Below are 19771 nucleotides of genomic sequence, written 5' to 3'. Positions count from 1 at the left end.
GATGACACTGGTGCCACCACCAGGGCAGTTGCAGGGATGGCAGGCATTCCTGCATGTTCGGTGCTCAGAATGGTCCCTTTCTCTGTAGTAAGTCTCCAGAAGAAACTGTTTCCCCCCAGAGCCTCCTTGCACACAGTGTAGCACCCACACTGTATCTGGTCCCTGAGCCAAAACTTTCCTTAAACTTCCATTGTTCTCAAAGGGAATAGGACATGAGGCTTCTGAGAGCAAATCCTACATCCAGGTAGTGGGGAATGATCTGAAACATGGCATCTCCTTCTCTGACCCTCAACCTCCTGAGTGGTGACAGTCCTAGTTCATTCCTTTGGGAGTGGCTGGAGAGTGAATAAAATCATGGAGTTGAGCACTGTGTCAGAGGATGGGGAAGGGCCTGTTGATGTCCATTCCCAGGCAGCACCTGAACCCAGAAGACAGCTCTCCCCAGCCCCCACTCACTGTATAACCTTGGAAAGCCACTGCACCTCTCCACCTCAGCCTCCCCATCGTGCAAGGGAGACCCGAATCTCAGGGAGGAGGGAGTGGTGCAATGCAGGAAAAACCACTTTCTGAACCTTCATGTGCTTATGAAAGGCAACGTATCAAGACTTTTGATGTCCCTGTCCTTCCTCTTACTTGCCATGTGACCGCAGGGCAAGTTTCTTCAGTTTACTGTGCCTCGGTTTCCTTTTCTGTAGAAGGAGAAGAATAGTAGCACCTCTGCCGTCACGTTGCTGTGAGCACTAGGAGTGAATATTCATAACACAATGAGAACAGTGCCTGGCACATGGTAAGGACTATTAAGTGTTAGCTATTATTATTATTAATGAGCTATACAAAGGCCATTTATTATCATCACCAGACAGCTCTCGAACAGGCCTTTTTCAGGATTCCTGGCAGGTTTTCTTGGGAAAGCTTCCCTTGGTCTCCCTCTCTCGGCTCTCTGTGCTTATTTTTGTCACACTAAAAACCTCCCAGGTCCATAAGTATGTGGCCACTTATTTGTGCTCCCCCACAACCATTAGGCTGGTGAGGCTGAGACTTCTTAAGCATGATGTCCTGAATACCTGCTAAGAGCAAAGGTGGGAGGCACCTCCGGAATGGTTGGCCTCTGCTGGTGGGAAGCTGGCCAGCTTTTAGAGACTCCAGGAATAAGCACAAGCAAGCTCTCAAATTGGTCCCACTAGCATCACACCACCGTTCCTCTCCAAGGTCTCTCAGGTGAAGCCTCCCGCCTTGGAATGCCTTTGGAGCTCCTTGGAATTCCTTTCAGCCCCACATCAAGAACTATGTGTCCCTTCAAGACCTGTTTCCACTTTCCCCATTGCACTGATTAGAAGACACAGGGCTAGAGAATGGAGAGAATGTCCCCAAGCTGTTTCTTAGTGTCCTGGGTGAGGCCATAATGGGCAAGGCACACAGCCATATATTTGGATAACTCTGGAGGAGCCTGGTGGCACAGGGGGTTATGAGTTTGGCTGCTAGTTGCAAGGTCAACAGTTCACAAGCATCAGCATCTCTGTGGGAGGAAGATGAGGCCTTCTACTCGTGTAAAGAGTTCCAGTCTCAGACACCCACCTACCGGGGCACTTCTACTCTGCCCTGTAGGGTCGCTGTGAGTTGGAATAAACTTGATGGCAAAGAGTTTGGTTTAGTTTGGGTCTTTGATCACTCTGTAAGAACACACTGAGGCATCCATGACGTATTACCATGATGCCGTTATCCTTGTTCATAAACCATCTTGACTTACTTGTCTCTTGGGACCCTTTAGCTAGTCTAGATTCCTCTTGAGCTCAAGGACTACCATACTTTGTCAGTGTTGTGTCTCCAAAGGAAAGAAATGGTGTAGTGCAGTAGAGAGGGGATTGATTTACAATCAGATACACCCCTGTTTGTACCCCACCTCGACTGTTCCCAAGCTGACAGGGGAAAGGTACCTTTGTTCTCTGAGCCTCAGTCTTAGTTTCTAGAACATGAGTTATTTTCATGGATATATGTGTTTATACAACTATTCAAATCCTAAATTCCCCACTGCCTGTGAATGTGGCTTGTGTTGTAAGCAAAGACTGTCTTTGCATGCCTTGTAGACTAGGTTGACATGAGGCTGTACTAGAGTAGCATGGCCGCTGATCCTATGTGGCTGGTGTCATCATAAGGACAAGAGAAGAGAGAGAGTGACAGACGCACTGGAATAAGAACCAGGTGAAGACAGAGCAGAGACTGGTGTTGTGCTGCCACACGGGAGGAACTCCAAGGGTCCTGTCTGGCATGAGTCGGCATGGGCCCCATGGCCATGACTTTGGTTTTGGAGTTTAGGCTCGCAGCAGAAGCTCAGACATAGCCAAGGAGCACGCTCTCCCTGACCGCTCAGAAGGAACCCACACTGCTGGCACCCTGACTTCAGACTTCCAGTTGCTTTAAGCCAACCAACGTGTGGTGCTCTGATACAGCAGGCCTAGGAAACAAAGCTAGTAATAGAAAGCTATATGAACATGTTTTGGAAATGCAGCGAAGTGTTATAAGGAATGCCCAGATCATTTGAATACCCCTTCGTGGGGTTTCGATAGTAGTACTGAAAGTCACGCTGAGGACCGGCAGGTGGAGAGACTGGCCTGCTGGTAGTTCACAGGAATTGAAGCCAAAACGAAGAGTCGTAACCAGGCGCTTCATTACACTCCAACCCGCGTTTACCAGACCCAACACTCACTCGCATGGAGCCGATTTCAGCTCATAACGACCCAGTAGGACAGAATAGAACTGCCCCTGTGGATTTCTGAGACTGTGAGTCTAGACAGGAATAGAAAGCCTGCTCTTTTCTCCCATGGAACAGCTAGTGGTTTGAAACCAATGACCTTGTGGTTAGCAGCCCAACACGGAGCCTACTATGCCACCAGGGCTCCTGACAGTATGTACCAAGTACCAAATAAGAGTTTTCCAAGCACTAATTAATAAGGGTAATCATAGCAAAAAAATATCACTTTATGACAATTAAGCTCTGCCGGGGGCTGGATATCCCAATGTTCTTTCTTCCCCTTGCTCCGCCCACAGCAATGGATTTAAAAGAGGATGATGAAACTCAGTATTAACTTGAGTTTTAATTATCAGTGGGGGCTTCCAAAAGGCTATGGGAAAATTCCATTATATTGTCATTCCATTTTCCCACCGACTTATTTTAGCCCCCTTGTAGGGGCACCCTTGTTGTTGGATGCTGCCAAGTCTTGGTTCCACTGTCTTGGTTACACTGAGTAGTATAACTCAATCCACTTTACTGTACGGAAACTGAGGTTCAGAAGTGTTTACGGGGTGATCCGCCGTTAGCTTCTTAGACTGGAGGTAACAGATATACCACAAATGGATGGCTTTAGCTAACAGAGATTTTTTTAATGACATTTTCATTATGAATTAGGTGGTGGATTCACAGTGCCCAGCGCCAGCTCTGCATTCAGTGATTCCAGTCACTCTCAGACCCCCCACTCCAGCATGCTAGCCTGCCTTCCCGCTCCAGAGGCCTCTGTTCCTTTTTTGGACCTCTATCCGCCTTTACACCGAAGCCCATATCTGCCATTCCTCTAGCCCTTCCCGCCCTCGCTCCCTTGGGAACCTGCAAATCTATTGTTCCCTTTGGTGTGCAAGTCTTGCCTTAGTTTATATCTCTATAATAGTGGTCTCATGCCACATGTGTCCTTTTGTGATGGGCTGACTTTGCTCAGCATAATATACTCCTGGTCCATCCATGTTGTAGGTGCCTTGTGGCTTCCTTGTTTATTTGTTGGTTTGCTTACTTTTAGCAAGGCATAGTAGTCCATTGTGTGTTCCAAAGCTTTTGGATCCATTCTTCTATTGATGGGCTTTGGGAGCTATTTCCTTCTTGTTATTGCAAACGGGGCTGCCTTGAACATGAGCGTGCGTATATCTTAAGGAACAGAGATTTGTTTTCTCACAGCTCCGGAAGCTAAAGGTTGTCCGTATGTAGGGTGCTCCAGCTTGCTTGATTCTCCCTGTAGGTCGCCGGGGTCCTCCTGGTTCAAGGTGGCGCTGGCGTGTCACGTGTCTGTGCTTGCTTGCCTCTGCCTCTCTGATCGGTGCTTTTATGACTCAAAGGTGATAGGTTTGGGACACACACTACACTGATATGACCTCAAGCACGATCGCTTCTGCAGGTATCTAGGTTAGGATCCCAGCACATATTTGGGACACAGTTCCACCTATGTCACTGACTAACAATGGCAGTCCATTACAGCCAGTATGGGGCAGGGCCAGGGAAAGCTCAGCTCCTTTCTATCTGATGCCAAAGGCCACACTTCCCTTTCATACCAAGAGGCTTGCCTCTTCTGTACTGGCTGTGGGATGGTGCTGAGGAGAGCCGGCTCTGAGGTTACAGTTCCTCTCCTCAGATAGCCCCTAAAGTCATGAGGGACAGTCTGTGAGGCAGAAAGGACCCTGGCTGATAGAGTAAAGTTTGCCCCAGAGACGAGGAATGATCAAAGTGGGGTAAAAATGATTCTGTCTGACTTGGGCCATCAAAAGGCAGAAGAAACCCCACACAGGGATTTCTCATCTGTCACAGTACTGAGTGTTCACAGCCACCCCGGGAGACAGTTACTCTCAAATCAACTTTGAAGATGGGACACCAGGAGTGGGGGGATAGTGCCTTGCCCAGAATCACAGCGCTAGGAAGTGTCAGTATCCAGATTAGACTCGTATCTTTCTGTCTCCAGGGCATCCCTCTGCAGTCAGAGTAGGAGCGGAGGAGCGGAGGAAGACAGTACCCGATAAGTAGGATTCCTTTGGGAAGAGAGTGGGAGTCCTGGTGATGTAGTGGCTATATGTAAGGTCAGCAGTTTGAAACCACCAGCTGCTCTGTCGGAGGAAGACGGGGTTTTCTATTCCATAATCTCAGAAACCCACAGGGGCAGTTCTACCATGTCCTGTAAGGTTGCTCCCAGTCGGCATCAACTTGCTGTCAGTGAGTTTTGTGTGTATGATTTTTGTTTTTGGAAGAGCAGAGGCCAGGCTGAGGGCAGAGCAAAGGTTGGAGCTCAGCCCCTGCTGAGAACAATCACTGAGAGTGTTGTGTAAGGGGGCCTTGGACCCAGGCTGGATGGGAGGCATGAGTTCAATGCCCAGGAGTTCTTCTAGGATCTGGGGATAGCCTCTGCCTTCTATACTCTGAGGGCCAGGCTCCCCCCTGCCCACCCTAGCCATCATATTTACCGATGAAATCATTTTTGCATGTTGTCTATCCACCTCTCCGCCCCCCCCCCCCCTGGATCAGCACAGCAGTTCAGCCCAAATTGAGCGGTAGCTGAATTGGCACGAGTTGATTAAAACTTCCAGTAATTAAGGGCTCTTGACTGGCCTGGTTGTCTAAATCAATGTCAGCAATGATAGGCAGGCTAGCCGGCACAGATGACAGATTCAGGCTGAGTGCGGAGAGGCGTGGGCACTGGGGACCCTCAGGTCTGTCCCACCCACGGCCATGCCAGGCAGTGCGCCAAAAGTTTCCGAACCAAATAAATCAGACTTACTCAGTCTCTGATGGAAAGGAGGGATCAGATGGAAGAACTCTGCATCCCTTACTTGCCTGTGTGAAGGAGGCTCCCAGAAAGTTAATGGAGAAAACTATGGAACGTTTCCACATTAAAAAAAAAAAAAGATCATTAGTAACCTTGTCTATAAAATGAGTATATCTTAGAGGTGCCTCTGAGCCTTGTTTTGGGATTCACTGAAAGAACCTAGGGGGGAAATGTCTACTACAAAGCACATGCTCAATAAGTGTCTGCTTCCTTTCTTATTTCCTTTCCTCCCTCCTCTTGTTCCTTAGAAGCGCGTGTGACCCAAACTCCCAAAACCATGGTGCCGATAGCTGCTCTGTACACAAAGTACCCACATTCTCTTGTTGCCCCTCATAGAGCCCTTCCCACAAAGTTCTAACAAGCCCTCCTTAGTACGAGCTAATCTGAACCACGCATGGAGTCCCCGACAGACAGGTGGCTTCCCTGTGGATCAGGGAAGAAGGCCTCGTTTACAGCCAACTGACTTATACCGGAGGTTACGCAGTGTACCACTCACATGTGTGAGCTCAGGCCAGCCTTCCGGTTCCTCGTGTATGAATTGGGCAGAATGATTCTGCTCCTACCTGTGCATTGTTGCGGAGAATCGAGGACATCTGTGGCAAATCTTGTCTGCACTCCCCATGTATGTAAGGAACCGGGTGGTGCAGTAGGTAAAACACTCAGCTATTAACTGAAAAGCTGACAGTTCAAATCCACCAGATCCATGTTTGTGGTATCCTTACTGTCTTCCTGAACTCAATTTCTTAGGAAAAATAACGAGGGACTAGCCATGGAAATTGCCATGTGAGTTTGTTTGTTTGTTTGTTTGTTTGTTTGTTTGGAGTACCTACTATGAAGTTGCCATGGGTTGGAATTGACTGCATGGCAACTAACCACAACTACATGCTCTGTCTCATGCACACACGTGATGGCCCTGCATGGTGTGAGCTGACTTTATGCTCTTCTAGCCCAGGGAGATAAGACCTTGCTCTCTGATCCGTAGCGGTGGAGGCAAGCTCCGAGGGAGCCGGACGAAGCGGTGGTTTGGGACGTCACTCCTTATCGTTGTTAGTCATTCTTCTCCACAGATGTTTCAGCTCCCGGCTGCTGTGTGGTCACTTTTAAACTTTACTGTGATCCTCTGAGGCAGTGCTCTTGTGAGGAGGCAGTACTATTATTAGTGAAGTCCTATTCTTAGGAGTTAGTACTGTGATTATGCTTACAAAGGCGAAGAGACTTCAAGAAGTCAAATGCTTGCTGGGCCCTTGGAGAAAGGCACAATTTCCCCATGACTTGGTTTACACAGGGATATTTTTGTGACTTCTTAAAACATGGACAGCCAAGCCAACGGAAATTCTCCATCTTCCTCTCAAAGACATTAAATCCCTCTTTGCACAATCCACCGTCTCTTTGACCAAACACGAGCAGTTTAGCACCAAAAGCGTTCTCCACGTTTCTCTCATCCATGCCTTCATTTCCTGGTGGAGGAAACAGACTCAGAGAAGCTAAAGTGTGCTTGTCTGGAGACACCAGTCTTTTAGAGACTGGGGACAGGCAGAACTGGAACCCTGCTCCCTAGACACACATTCACTGTCAAGTGTGTCTATCAAGGACCCTGACAGTTGCCACGCGGCATTGACTCTGACTCATGGTGTCCGAGTAGAAGTGTATTCCCTGGAGGCTTCAACAGCTGATTGTTTGGACATTAGATGGCCAGCCCTTTCTTCTGATGTCTCTCTGGGTTGACTCAAACCTGGACCTTTTGAGTGTCCGACTTTGAGGTCAACAGTTGAGCTTGTTAACCATTTGCACTCCTTCGTGACACCAGAACCTGGTAGGCTCTGACTTATTCCCTCTAGCATTTGCTTTTGTTGTTGTTTTTAATCATATGATTTTTTTAAATTGTGAATTAACTGGGGGTTTACATTTCACACCATCAGCTCTACATTCAACAGTTCACACTAGTTGTCAACACCTTCAATGGCCTACCCCACCCCACCCTGCTGATTCCTCTTCTCTCTCTTAGGGATTCCCACCTTCCCGTTCACCCATGGAAACCCCTGTCAGCCTCTGGAACAGCGGTTCTCAGCCTTCCGAATGCCGTGGCCCTTTCAGACAGTTCCTCATGTGGTGGTGATCCCCAACCGTAACATTATTTTCACTGCTACTTCATCACTGTCATGGTGCTACTGTTATGAATCGGGTGACCCTGTGAATCGGGTGACCCCCAGGCTGAGAGCCGCTGCTCTAGCACATGGCTTCATCTTCTGTCCCCTTGGTCAGCCCGGTCTCTGCCCCCGTGGTATGGAAGCCACTGTCTTGTTTGAGTCAGTGGTCTCATACACTATTTATCTTTTGTGATTGACTAATTTCGCTTAGCATAATATTCTCCAGGTCTACCCACAGCATCTGTGGTTTTTCCCTCCCCTCTCCCCCCCTGGCCCTGCCCCTCCTGGTGCATACTCTCTTGGTCATCACAGTCCTCCAGACAGAGAAACTGAGGTTCAGAGAAGATGGGCAATCTGTTGACACTGCTCTCCATTCCCAAATCCATGTTTTTGTCTTTACTCAATGTGCCTGGCAGACCCCTGGTTGTAGAAGAGTCCGAAGCTGCCTCCCTGACATGTCCCAGGGTGCCAGGGAGGAACAGGGCTCCTGGTGCGGCACCGCGGGGATCCCCTCCCCGTTATTGACCATAGGATTCTCTCTCGGGCTCCTGAGAAAGTTCCCCTGTTGTGTCAGTCCCTTGCTTTGCCTTCGCAAACACAGAACAGCTGGCCCACCTTCTAGACCTGGGGGTGGAGTGGTGGAGCTGCTCATTACAAATTTTTCACTTGGAGCAATTTGCATTCCATAATTAATGAACATTAAAATGCATAATTACAAACAGAAACAAATGGCTTGAGATGATGAAAAGTCTGACTGAGAAGAAACAGGAGCAGGCATCAGGGGTGGAGGCGGTGGTGGGGAAGTAAGGCCGAGCCAAACAGTGGTGGGGAAAGCTAGGAAACCGCCCACTTCACTTCCCATTCAGATCCCCAAGGCCTCGGGGCACAGGGCTCAGGCCCAGCACCATCCTGTGGTTGCCTGCCTGGAAGTGGAGGAGGATGGGAGCTAGGAGCCCAGCTGACCTTGGCTGACCTGAGTTAGACCCCTACTCTCTCACTTCCCCTCTGTAAAAGCTCCCACCACCTCTAAGAATGCGGTCATCATTAGCTGGACCTACCACCTTTCTCAGCCCTCCTCAAAGGCCCGCAGAGCCTGTCTCGAGAGACCCACCGTCTGGAAGTTCTAGGAAAGTGCTTAGAGATCATTGGCTTCTATAATCTCCTCCTCTTTAAAAAGAAAAATCATTTTATTAGGGGCTCATGACAAATCCAATCCCTTCCCTCCTCTGTCTACAACCATCCAATGGCTCTGAGCTGCACTTGGAGTAACCTTAAAGTGCAACTTAAGTACACTTAAACTTGGAGTAAAGCCTCCCCATGACTGACATCGTGAACCAGCAAATTTTCTTCTGTAAAAGGCCACATAGTGGATATTTTAGGCTTTGGGGAATCACAGCCCTGTGTTCATGTATTTGTTTGATCTTGTCATGGTTCTCTTGTTCTACTTTTTAAAACACCCCTATAAAAGTCCTTCGCTGCAGGGATGTGCAGAAACATGCCGTGAGGACTAGATGTGCTTTCCTTGATTGCCAATGACAATCCCTGGACTTTCTATCCAAACCACTATCAGAAGACTGAAAAGTGGAGAGAAGGCAGACCGCCTGGGGAACTTGACAGCCAAGCCATGGCTTGCTGACGAGTTCTCCGGGCTTTCTTTTTGTTGCTCTTTTAGGAGCTGCAAGCGCCACAATGCCAGGGTCCAGACAACTAAAGCCTGTTCTCCTTAGCCAAAAGGCCAAGAAAGGGAAAGGCTAGCAAGACAGAAAACTTTTAGGCAATAACTGCTGAACTCCAGCCAGAGAACACAGAACAAAACTCTAGATGCATGCCAGCCAAGGCCTGCCGAGGCCAAATGGGGAGCTCGACGTCTGTCCTCACCAGGCTATAATGAGTCCAACGAGGTGGAGGTCAGAGCCGGCTGCTCGAGAGCCAGGGCTTTAATGAGACCTCAGCCTGTGTCCATGGAGCTGTGCTGGGTCTGGCCCTCACCCCACCTGGCAGTGCTGAGGCACCCCGCCCCCTCTCTGCTGAGGGAGTGAAAGTCCCGTCACAGGAGGCCTAAGAAAGGCAGGTAAATGCAATGGATTTTTCTCATTCTCTTGAGTTTTTCTAAATCACGTTTGATATTAACACACAAAATTACAGTGCTGTCTAATGTGCTTTGACATATATGTAGGAGGAATGTTTAGGACAATTGTATTAAAGAGAAAGGGACATAAAGTGTTCCGTGTGTCACTTGACCTAGTAACATGACCACACCAGGAATGTACAACAGGAGCTTGTGACAAGTTGGGCTTCTAACCACAAAGTCAGGAGTTGGAAACCATCAGTTTCCTCCTTGGGGGAAAGAAGAGGCTCTTTCTGTTCCCATAAAGATTTACAACCTAAGAAACCGCCAGGGCCAGTTCTGTCCCATAGGGTCTCTATGAGGCGGAATCAAATCCACGGTAGTGAACAGAGTATAAACTAAGCATCTGTAACACCCACAGCATGACCCTTTCTAAGAGCTATAGGCACTAAAGAATTGAAAACCCCTCAGATGTCTGTAGATAGAAGAAAAATGGCCATCCAAAAATGTTCACGTAATCCACAGGAAAACAAGAAGAAAATGAAGTGAAAAGCAAGGGAGAAACCAAAAAACAGAATATAAAATGGCAAGTGTAGACCTGAAAGGGAGTCCCGTGGATGCTACGGTGACATAGTCTACTACTGACTGCAAGGTCTGGAGTTTGAATCCACCTGCTGCCCCGTGGGAGACCGATGCGGCGTCGGACTCCTTGAAAATCACAGCCATGGAAGCCATACGGACAACTTCTCCTCGGATCTGTACGACTGCTGGGAGTCAAAATCTCTTGGACGCCAAGGTGCCCCACCATTACATTACATGTCAGTGATTTATATGCACTAAATTAAGACTGAATTTGTGATGTGGATTAAAAAACATGACCTGACTGTATTCTGCGTACAAAAAAACAGATCTCTGATATAATGACATAGGCAGCATAATAGTAAAAGGATAAAGGATGCACCATGCCAATCAATGTAAAATAGAAGTGGCTAGTTCCATATCAGATCAACATATTTCTGAGCAAAGAAAATGCACAGGGAGGAGCATTACTATATAATAAGAGGACATCCACCACGAAGACCTAGCAGCCCTACATGCATATGCACCCAGTAAGAGCTGCTTCCACATAAACTGACAAGACGGAAAGGAGATACAGGTAAACATACACCACCACCCCCTCAACAATTGACAGAGCAGCTAGACAGGAAATCAGCAGACGGAGGAGAAGGACGAGAACGTAATAGCATCGTCAGCCATCATTGGAAGAACACTCTGTTTAAACAACAACATTGAAAGCACGTTTCGTTTTGATTGCCCGTGGAACACATGCCAAGGAAAGCCTGGCCCGTGAAGCCAACATTGGCAAATTTAAAAATGGGAAATTATCCAGACCATGCTCTTCCGTATAATGGAATCAAAGTCAAAAGCAATAACAGAAGGCTAACAAGGAAATTCCCAATCGCTTCAGAATCAAATAGCACACTTCTAAATCATGTATGGGTCAAAGCAGGCATTTAAAGGGACATCAGAAATCCATTGAACCAGATAAAATGAAAATCCAACAATTCCAAATGTGTGGGATGGAGCTAAAGAAGCGACCCTTCCCTATCTTGAACTTATCTGTGCATTATATACACCTTGGAGGACAAGGGTCTCAGGTCAATCATCTAAGCTCCTATCTCAATAGCCTAGGGTAAAAGGGAAAGTAAAATAAGCCCAACACAAGCAGAGGAAGGAAATCAATGGAATTGAAAACAGTAAAGAATTGGGGAAATCAATGGAACCAACGTCTGGTTCTTGGGAAAGGTCAATAAGACTGCATCTCTCCAAGCCTGGTTCCATCTTCACAAGACCTTTCCTCTTCCCTCCGTGTCTTCTCCTCTTCCGTCTCTTCTATGGGTTCTTGGCTCTGGATGTACAACCCATCTGGACGACCCAGGAAGAGCTCATCTGGAAAAGCTTCAGTGCATTTACCAACACAATTTCCCAAAGCAGAGATTTTGGGGGGTTAAGATGTGGCTATACCTTTGTATACCATTCAACCCACTACAAGAAGTTTGGTGAACCCTATCTCTTGCTCCAACATCTGAAGCTTGGAAATGCATTCGCCAGTGAGTGACAGTGGGGTAAAGTGCTTTATCCGGCCTTGACCCTGCCACCTCGGAGCCATGAAACCCTCGGTTCAATTTTCTTCTCTGTGAACTGACCACCATGATGGCACCAATCTGTATTCATTTCCAGGTGATGCTGTAACAATTTACCACAAACGAAGTAGTTCTCGGCATTCTTGGCTGTATGTGACAGCATCTCTTCATATTTCTGCCCTGCCTCATGTCTTCTCGCTACGTGTTAATCTCCCTCTGCTTCTCTTTTATTAGAACACATGTGATGGCATTTAGAGCACACCTGGATAAAGCAGGGCCATCTCGTCTCAATAGCATTAATTTAACCACGTGGTATAGTGGTTACTCGTTGGACTGCTGAATGGAGGGTCAGCTGTTCCAAACCACCAGCAGCTCTGTTTTAGTCTGGGTACTTTAGAGAAATAAATCCACAGAGACTTATACGTATAAGAGAGGGTTTTATATAAAGGGTAAGTACACATCAAGAAAACATCCTAATCCAGTGCTGCCCAAGCCCACAAGTCCAACATTAGCCCATATGTCTGACACCAATCCACAAAGTCCTCCATCTCACAAAACACACACAATGACTCCAACAGCAGAAGGAAAGCCAAATCAGTGAGCTTGTAAGCATCTCAGCGCTGGCAGGGGTCTCCACATGGGTGCTTCAGCACCCAGGGCTGCATCAGGGTAGGCCCAGGCAGCTTCTCCTCAGGGATGTCTTGCAGGAAGTGAGCCTTGCCAGCTGAAGCAGGGAAATGACTAAGGCAGCTGCACCCTGGTTCAACCATCACAAAGCAAGAGACCTGAGAACTAGAAAAGCGAGGCTCACTGAGCCATTTATCTCTCCACCCTTCAATTAACCCCACCTGTGTTTATCGGCCAGGTCGGCACAATAAACTTTAACTAATTCAAGCTAAAAGGGAGAAAAATAAGACGTTCTACTCCCGTAAAGAGTTACAGTCTCAGAAATCCACAGGGGCAATTCTGATTTGTACTATGAGTCAGCATGGGCTTGACGGCAGGGAGTACAACTTTACATAGATGGTCACATTGGCAGGCAAAACTTTGGGGATAATATAAGCCTACCACACTATGTCATATATTTGTTATAAAGATTAAATTCTCAAAAACAGCGCTCAGATAATGCCTGTGTTCTACTGCGCATACTTTTCTAAAGAAGAAGGTGTTAGGGACTCGTCAGAAGATGGACGAGAACTGTGGGTGATATCCTGTCCCATTGCTTACTGAGGAGGTCAGCTGTTCTTTCCCGTGTTTGCCCTTCATGTGTGGGCAGCGACCTGTCCCCAGACTCAGCAAATGAGCCCAGAAGGAGGCTGTGACCAGATCGGCCCTTGCCTCCCAGCGTATGTTCAGAGATAAGCAGGCGCCTCCTCTGAACCTGTATTAATATGTACAACATTTCACTCACATGGAAAATTGATTTTTCTTTTTAAGCACAAAATGGAGCAGATTTATAACCTTTCTGCAACTTCACAAAGGCCATTTATTACCTACTTTCTCTGTCACCCTTCCTGGCGCCACCCTCAAATGTCTCCAAGAACTCTCGTGCATTTATAATTACAAGGTCGTTTTAGGCGAAATTTAATTTCCAAGAAGACTGACCTTTATGTATGTGTGTGATTTAAATCAATGTGTGTGTACGTGTTGCTATGGTTCAGTACCCCACACTTGGAAGGGGGGCTGGGGAGCCAGTACGGGTGGAAGGGCCCGGCTGGAGGAAGGCAGCGGTGGAACATTTTCATCAGCTGTGTCTAGTGTTGTATGGAGGGGGCTGGGCTCCGGGTGTGAATCTTGTGGACAGGAAGTCCCAGCGGGTGACTGAAATGAAAACGGACGACCCCATCTTCTCTCCTGAACACAGGCCAGTTGTAACTGCTTCTCCATCCGCTGGCAGAAGGTGAGCCCAGCCTCATCAAACGAAGAAAATTAAGTCAATCACCAGTTGAACCTATAGTCTGGAGGCCCTGTCAACAAATAGTTAACATGCTTGACTGCTAATAGAAAGGTTTATGGTTCGAGTCCACACTGAGGTGCCTTGGGGGGATGGGGGGGTGGGGGGAAGACCTGAGGATTCACTTCCAAGGTAGGAAAATAAAGAGATAAATCAGCCACTGAAACCCTACAGAGCAAAGTTCTAGCTTGATGCACATCAAGTTCACTTGATGACACCTAGCTCAAGATCTTCCGTTCCTAGAACACCTGCCACCTGCCAACCACCCTGAGAAGAACACTCTGGCTGAGGTCCCCAAAGGTGCAAAGACTTGCAGGTTGGCACCAATGGCATTTGTTTAGCAACCAGCGTGAGTACAGTGTGGTTATGGGGCGCGGTGCAAATACATACATTGGGAGGCGCAATTACGAGCAGAGAACTTGAACTCATAGTACAGAAGACCCTGACCTGCCTGCTTCAGGAAGATGCCATATGTATGTTTCAATATTCAATTTTTGTAAGCTGGGGAGTGGCTTCTCTTTAGTTTGTCATTCTGATGGCAGACTGGAAGGCCGCTGACTGGTTAGGGGACCTTTGTGTGTTCCAGTTGTAACCATGGGGGAGTCACCGTGAGTGCCCCAGGAACAAGGGTGGTGAAAACTTCACTTACAACAAGGCAGAAGGGAATTCCCACTTTATGAGCATCAAGTGATGTTCCAGTTTCTGAAAGATGATTGTACAAATTGAATTGAATTGCACGTTCTCAAGTATTCATTGTTAATCCCAGCCACCCGCCCCTCCGCAGTGGTTAGAATCCCATTAGGGAACAGAATGTCTTTAGTATGTTAATGAGGCAGTATTCATGTAAGGCATGTTTTAAATCATTCTCTTTGAGTTGTAAGAAGAGATTAAACAAGCAAGCAGTGGGCAGAGATGCCAAATCACCTAAAGGCTGTTAAGGAATCCAAGAGATGGGCACCTTATTCCAGGGCAGACCCAGAGGAAAACTTCCCCTAGAGACAGCACGCTGAATTCAGACTTCTAGCCTCGTGACCTGTGAGAAAATAAATCCAAATCTGTCTGTTAAAGCTGCCGCGTGTGATTGTTCTGTTACAGCAACAGTAGATAATAACTAAGGCATAAAGTATTTGAATGATCCAATTTAGGCTTCGTGACAAATCTGTTGTTGTTTAGTAGTTGATGAAGTTGAAGTTCAGAGACGGCAAATCACCTGTCTCTAGGTCACACAGAGCAAAAGGAGAGGAGCTGTGATTTCAACGTGTGTTGATAGGGTTCTTTAACATTACCAGGCTGCCTTTCTATTTTTTAAAATCATTTTATCGGGGGGCTCATACAACTCTTATCACAATCCATACATCCATCCATTGTATCAAGCACATTTGTAAATTTGTTGCCATCATCATTCTCAAAACATTTGCTTTCTACATGAGCTCTTGGTATCAGTGTCTCCTTTTCCCCCACCCTCCTCAACCCCCCTCATGAATCCTTGGTAATTTATAAATTATTGTTATTTTGTCATGTTTCCCACTGTCTGAAATCTCCCTTCACCTGTTTTTCTGTTGTCTATTCGCCAGGGAGGAGGTTATATGTAGACCCTTGTAATTGGTTCCTCCTTTCTACCCCACCTTCCTTCCACCCTCCCAGTATCACCACTCTTACTACTGGTCCTGAAGGGGTTCATCTGTCCTGGATTCTGTGTTTCCAGTTCCTATCTGTACCAATTTACATCCTCTGGTCTAGCTGGATTTGTAAGGTAGAATTGGGATCATGATAGTGGGGAGGGGTGGTGGTGGAGAGGAAGCATTTAAGAACTAGAGAAAAATTGTATGTTTTATCATCGCTATACTGCACCCTAACTGGCTCGTCTCCTCCCTGCGACCCTTCTGTAAGGGAAGGTCCAGTTGCCTACAGACGGGCTTTGGGTTCCCCCTCCACATTCCCCCTCATTCGCAATTATATGATTTTTTGGTCTTGGATGACCAGGCTGCCTTTCTAAGAGACTTTTACAGCAGAGACCGTTTAGGATTGTAGATAGATAGATTGATTGATTTAATGTATGATCACTTCTCAAGTCAATTCCAATGTGCATCAAGGTCACCCCATCCGTGGCATAAGGTTTTCCATGCCTGGTGTTTGGGGGTATAGATCTCTTCCCAAGACTTTCTCCTGAGGCACCCATGGGCGGACTCCTACCTCCAACGGTCCTTTCAGTTAGCAGCTGAGCAGATACCAAGGTCACCCCCACAGGACTCTCTCTTCATTACCCATGCCACTGCCATCTGCTGTGTGGTCGTCCTGTGAGGCACAGCATCCTCAGCCCTTTGCCGACCTTATCCCCCCCACTTCCGTGTCAGCAACGCTATGAGGCAGCTACTCACAACAGCTCCATTTTACAGGAGAGACCACTAAGGCTCTGAGAGGTAACGAGGGTGTGTGTGAAGCCACCCAGCCGCTCAGCAGAACTCTTTCGGTTTCCCACCGAAGGTGGAAGGGGAGAGGGTGTGATGGTGGAGCGGCCACGGCCTCAGCCATAACCACCCTGTTGTCCTGCCCCCTCTCTCTGAGCAGTGTCCCGAGGAGCTGAAGCCCATGAAGGATGGTTCCGGCTGCTATGACCACTCCAGAGGCATCGACTGCTCTGACGGCTTTAACGGCGGCTGTGAGCAGCTGTGCCTGCAGCAGACCCTGCCGTCGCCCTACGACACCGCCTCCAGCACCATCTTCATGTTCTGCGGGTGAGTCGCCCCCAGGCCTGGCACGCCCTTCTCAGTCGGGGCAGAGGGGGCCAGAAGAGTGCCTGGTAAAATGGTCTGGGCTGACCTTCTACTAAATGACCTTTCCCCCTGTCGGTTCGTAATGCAAAAGGAAAAACCTTGTGTTGGGCATTGGGAAGGAAAACTTAATAAGCTTAATTAAATGGAACTCAAGCCCAGGCTGTAACCTGCAGAGGGTTCTTCTCCCTCCCCCACCCCGCAGCCCAGACCTTGTTCTTTAGTGTTCTCTCTCTTCCCTCTCTCTCCTTCTCTCCTTCTCTCCTTCTCTCTCTCTCTCTCTCTCTCTCTCTCTCTCTCTCTCTCTCTCTCTCTCTCTCTCTCTCTCTCTCTCTCTCTCTCTCTCTCTCTCTCTCTCCCCCTCCCCTCTCTTCCCTCTCTCTCCTCTCTCTCCTTCTCTCCTTCTCTTCCTCTCTCTCTCTCTCTCTCTCTCTCTCTTTCTCTCCCTTTCTCTCCCTCTCTCTCCCCCTCCCTCCCGCCCTGGGAAGGAATGTTTGGAGACTGAGGTCAGGCATCTTGAAGGTATTGACTACGGAAATGCATCAAGCTGAGCTCCGACTTTGAACTCTGTTCCTTCAGGAGTTTAGAAGTACGTGCTCTGGTTTAGTCCGTCTGCACCGAAGGCCCTGTATCTGCCTTATGTGTTGCCGGCAGCCAGCGGGGGAAGAGGGTGGGAGAAAGAATGCAGGCAGATTCCTGCTGAGACTCAAAGTGCAGGTTTAAAGTGAGGATGAGGCTAAGGAGGCCTGACTGACATTCAGGTTCTTTCTCTGGACATGGTCTGGGAAATGCGGTCCTCGCACACTGATGGCTAATGATTCTTCTAACAGATCCGGGTTCCAAGTCAAGGTTAGTCCTGGCAGTCACACCCACCTCTGAAGGCCCCAGCGGCCTCCTGTTGGAGCCTTACTAACCCTCAAAACAAAGAAACAAACAAACAAAAAGAGGGCATACTCCTGCTCCTCTTCAGCTTCTTCCTGATTGCGTCTCCTTCCTCTCTGAATATTTGCTCAGCTCGGACATTCTGTGACTCAGAAAGGTAACGTGTGGGTGTGTGAGATTGTTGGTCGTTAAAGACCTGAGTGTGTTCCGTGCACTCTTTCCTCAGAGAGAAAAACAGAGTAAGACGTTGAACAGTGTTTTCAGACTCGGTGCCACCGAGTCCCTCCTCGTTCATAGTGCACCTGTGACAGGGTAGAACTACCCTGCGCATTCGCAAGATAGTAACTCGTTACAGGAGTAGACAGCCTCATCTTGCTCCTGCGGAATGCCTGGTGGTCTCAAACTGCTAACCTTGAGGGAAGAAAAAGGGTGGTGGGAGGGGTCGTTTATGCGTTCGATCTGTTTTCCAGAAAGTGAATTTAACAAGGACTCTTCTAGCTATAAAGGCCCATGTTCCTCCCAGGGCTGGTCTGGAGCTCCCTCCCGGTCCCAGTTGGACCAGGGGTGGGCTGCCAGGTGTATTGGAACAAGTGGTGGAGTAGCTCGCTGGAGACCCTCATTATGTATCAGTAAAATAAATAAGAAATAAATTAGTGTATGCAGATTGGAATTTATGGTGGTCTCCCCTCGGTGTAAGAGATTGCAGGGCAACGTGGAGTAAATTAAGCATGACCTCAGTTCTGCAGGCTCGGATCAGAGTCAGCTGTCTTCTTTCCTTTGTTACTCCCCCACCCCCCAAACTAGGGGAAGGGGAATCTCCTCCTGGACCAAATCACAAGAGTAACAACAGCAAGACGGAATTTTGACAAGGAAAAATATCACCTTTGGCCACATTATTATTAATGGATGGTTGGATTCCATGGGCTCTGTTTCTGACTCTGTTTGGTATTGATTGGGCAGACTCTCAGCCCCATCTGAATTTTTGTTTCTTCATCAGTACAATTTTGTTGATGCCTCCCTCTTATGGCAGTAGTCCTGGGTGGCACAATGGTTAATGTGCTTAGCTTCTCACTGGAGGGTTGGAGGCTTCAGTCTACTTAGAGGTGCCGTGGAAGAAAGTCCAGGCTATCTACCTTGGAGAGGTTGGTCCGTAAAATCCCAGTGGCACAGGCTCCTACCCTAGTGCACATGGGGTCTCTAGGAGGGAGGGTCAAGTTGATGGCATCTGACGAGTGGGTTTTTAAGATCGTAGAGTTCCTTATGCTTATTACCCCCTTTCAATCACTTTGCAAACAAAAATGAGGCTTTCTATTCCCGTAAAAACATAGAAAGAAACCCACAGGAGCTGTTCTCCCCAGCCTATAGGGGTGCCACGAGATAAAATGTGACAGTGAATTTTTGGTGGTTTAAAATATTTTTTTTTATGGTGTAGTGCTTGAGGTAGTTAGTTTATGGTGCCAACCTGGCCGATAAACACATGTGAGATTAATTGAAGGGTGGAGGGCTAAATGGCTCAGTGAGCCTCACTGAGTTCTCCGGTCTCTTGCTTTGTGATGGTCAGACCAGGGTGCAGCTGCCTTAGCCAGTTCCCAGCTTTAGCCGGCAAGTCTCACTTCTTGCAAGACATTCCTGAGGAGAAGCCCCATGGACCCACACTGATGCAGCCCTGGGTGCTGGAGCACCCATGTGGAGACCCCTGCCAGCGCTGAGGTGCTTACACATTCACTGACTCAGCTTTCCTCCTGCAGTTGGCAACATTGCATCTGTTTTGGGAGATGGAGGAGGAACTTTGTGAATTGGTGTTGGACATATGGATTAATGGGCTAATGTTGGATTTGTGGGCTTGGGCAGCACTGGGTTGGGATGTTTTCTTGATGCGCAATAACTTTTATATAAAACTCTCTTATACATGAGATTCTGTGGATTTGTTTCTCTAAAGTACCCAGACAAACACAGTGCTCTAGTGGTTATGAGCTAGGCTGATAACTCTAAGGTCCAAAGTTGAGCCACTCTGTGAAAGAAAGATGAGACTTCCCATCCCTGTAAAGAGTTGACAGTCTTGGAAAGCCACTGGGGCAGTCCAACCCTGTCTTAAAGGGTCACTATGAGTCAGAACTGACTCTGTGGCAATGAGTTTGGAGTGTGAGTTTTAACTTGCCCAAGGTCAGACATTTGGTAGTGTACCTCACTGCCTCCTTACTGAGTGGCTTTAAACAAGTGACCAGACATCTC

At 47.8% G+C, this 19771-nt stretch overlaps 1 protein-coding gene across 8 annotated transcripts in view; it reads left to right on the top strand.

Annotated features, from left to right (window-relative positions):
- The window catches only part of ASTN2 (astrotactin 2), a 1111474-nt gene that overhangs the window by 654893 nt on the left and 436810 nt on the right, over positions 1–19771 (top strand). For all 8 annotated transcript variants that reach the window (XM_075560396.1, XM_075560395.1, XM_075560402.1 and 5 more), the window contains one exon: positions 16455–16621. In XM_075560396.1, coding sequence (XP_075416511.1) covers positions 16455–16621 — 167 coding nt within the window. The remainder of the gene's footprint in view (positions 1–16454; positions 16622–19771) is intronic.

Source organism: Tenrec ecaudatus, chromosome 10 (assembly GCF_050624435.1).
Source record: "Tenrec ecaudatus isolate mTenEca1 chromosome 10, mTenEca1.hap1, whole genome shotgun sequence".
NCBI classification, from domain to species: domain Eukaryota; kingdom Metazoa; phylum Chordata; class Mammalia; order Afrosoricida; family Tenrecidae; genus Tenrec; species Tenrec ecaudatus.
This window is presented reverse-complemented; position numbering and strand designations above follow the sequence as displayed.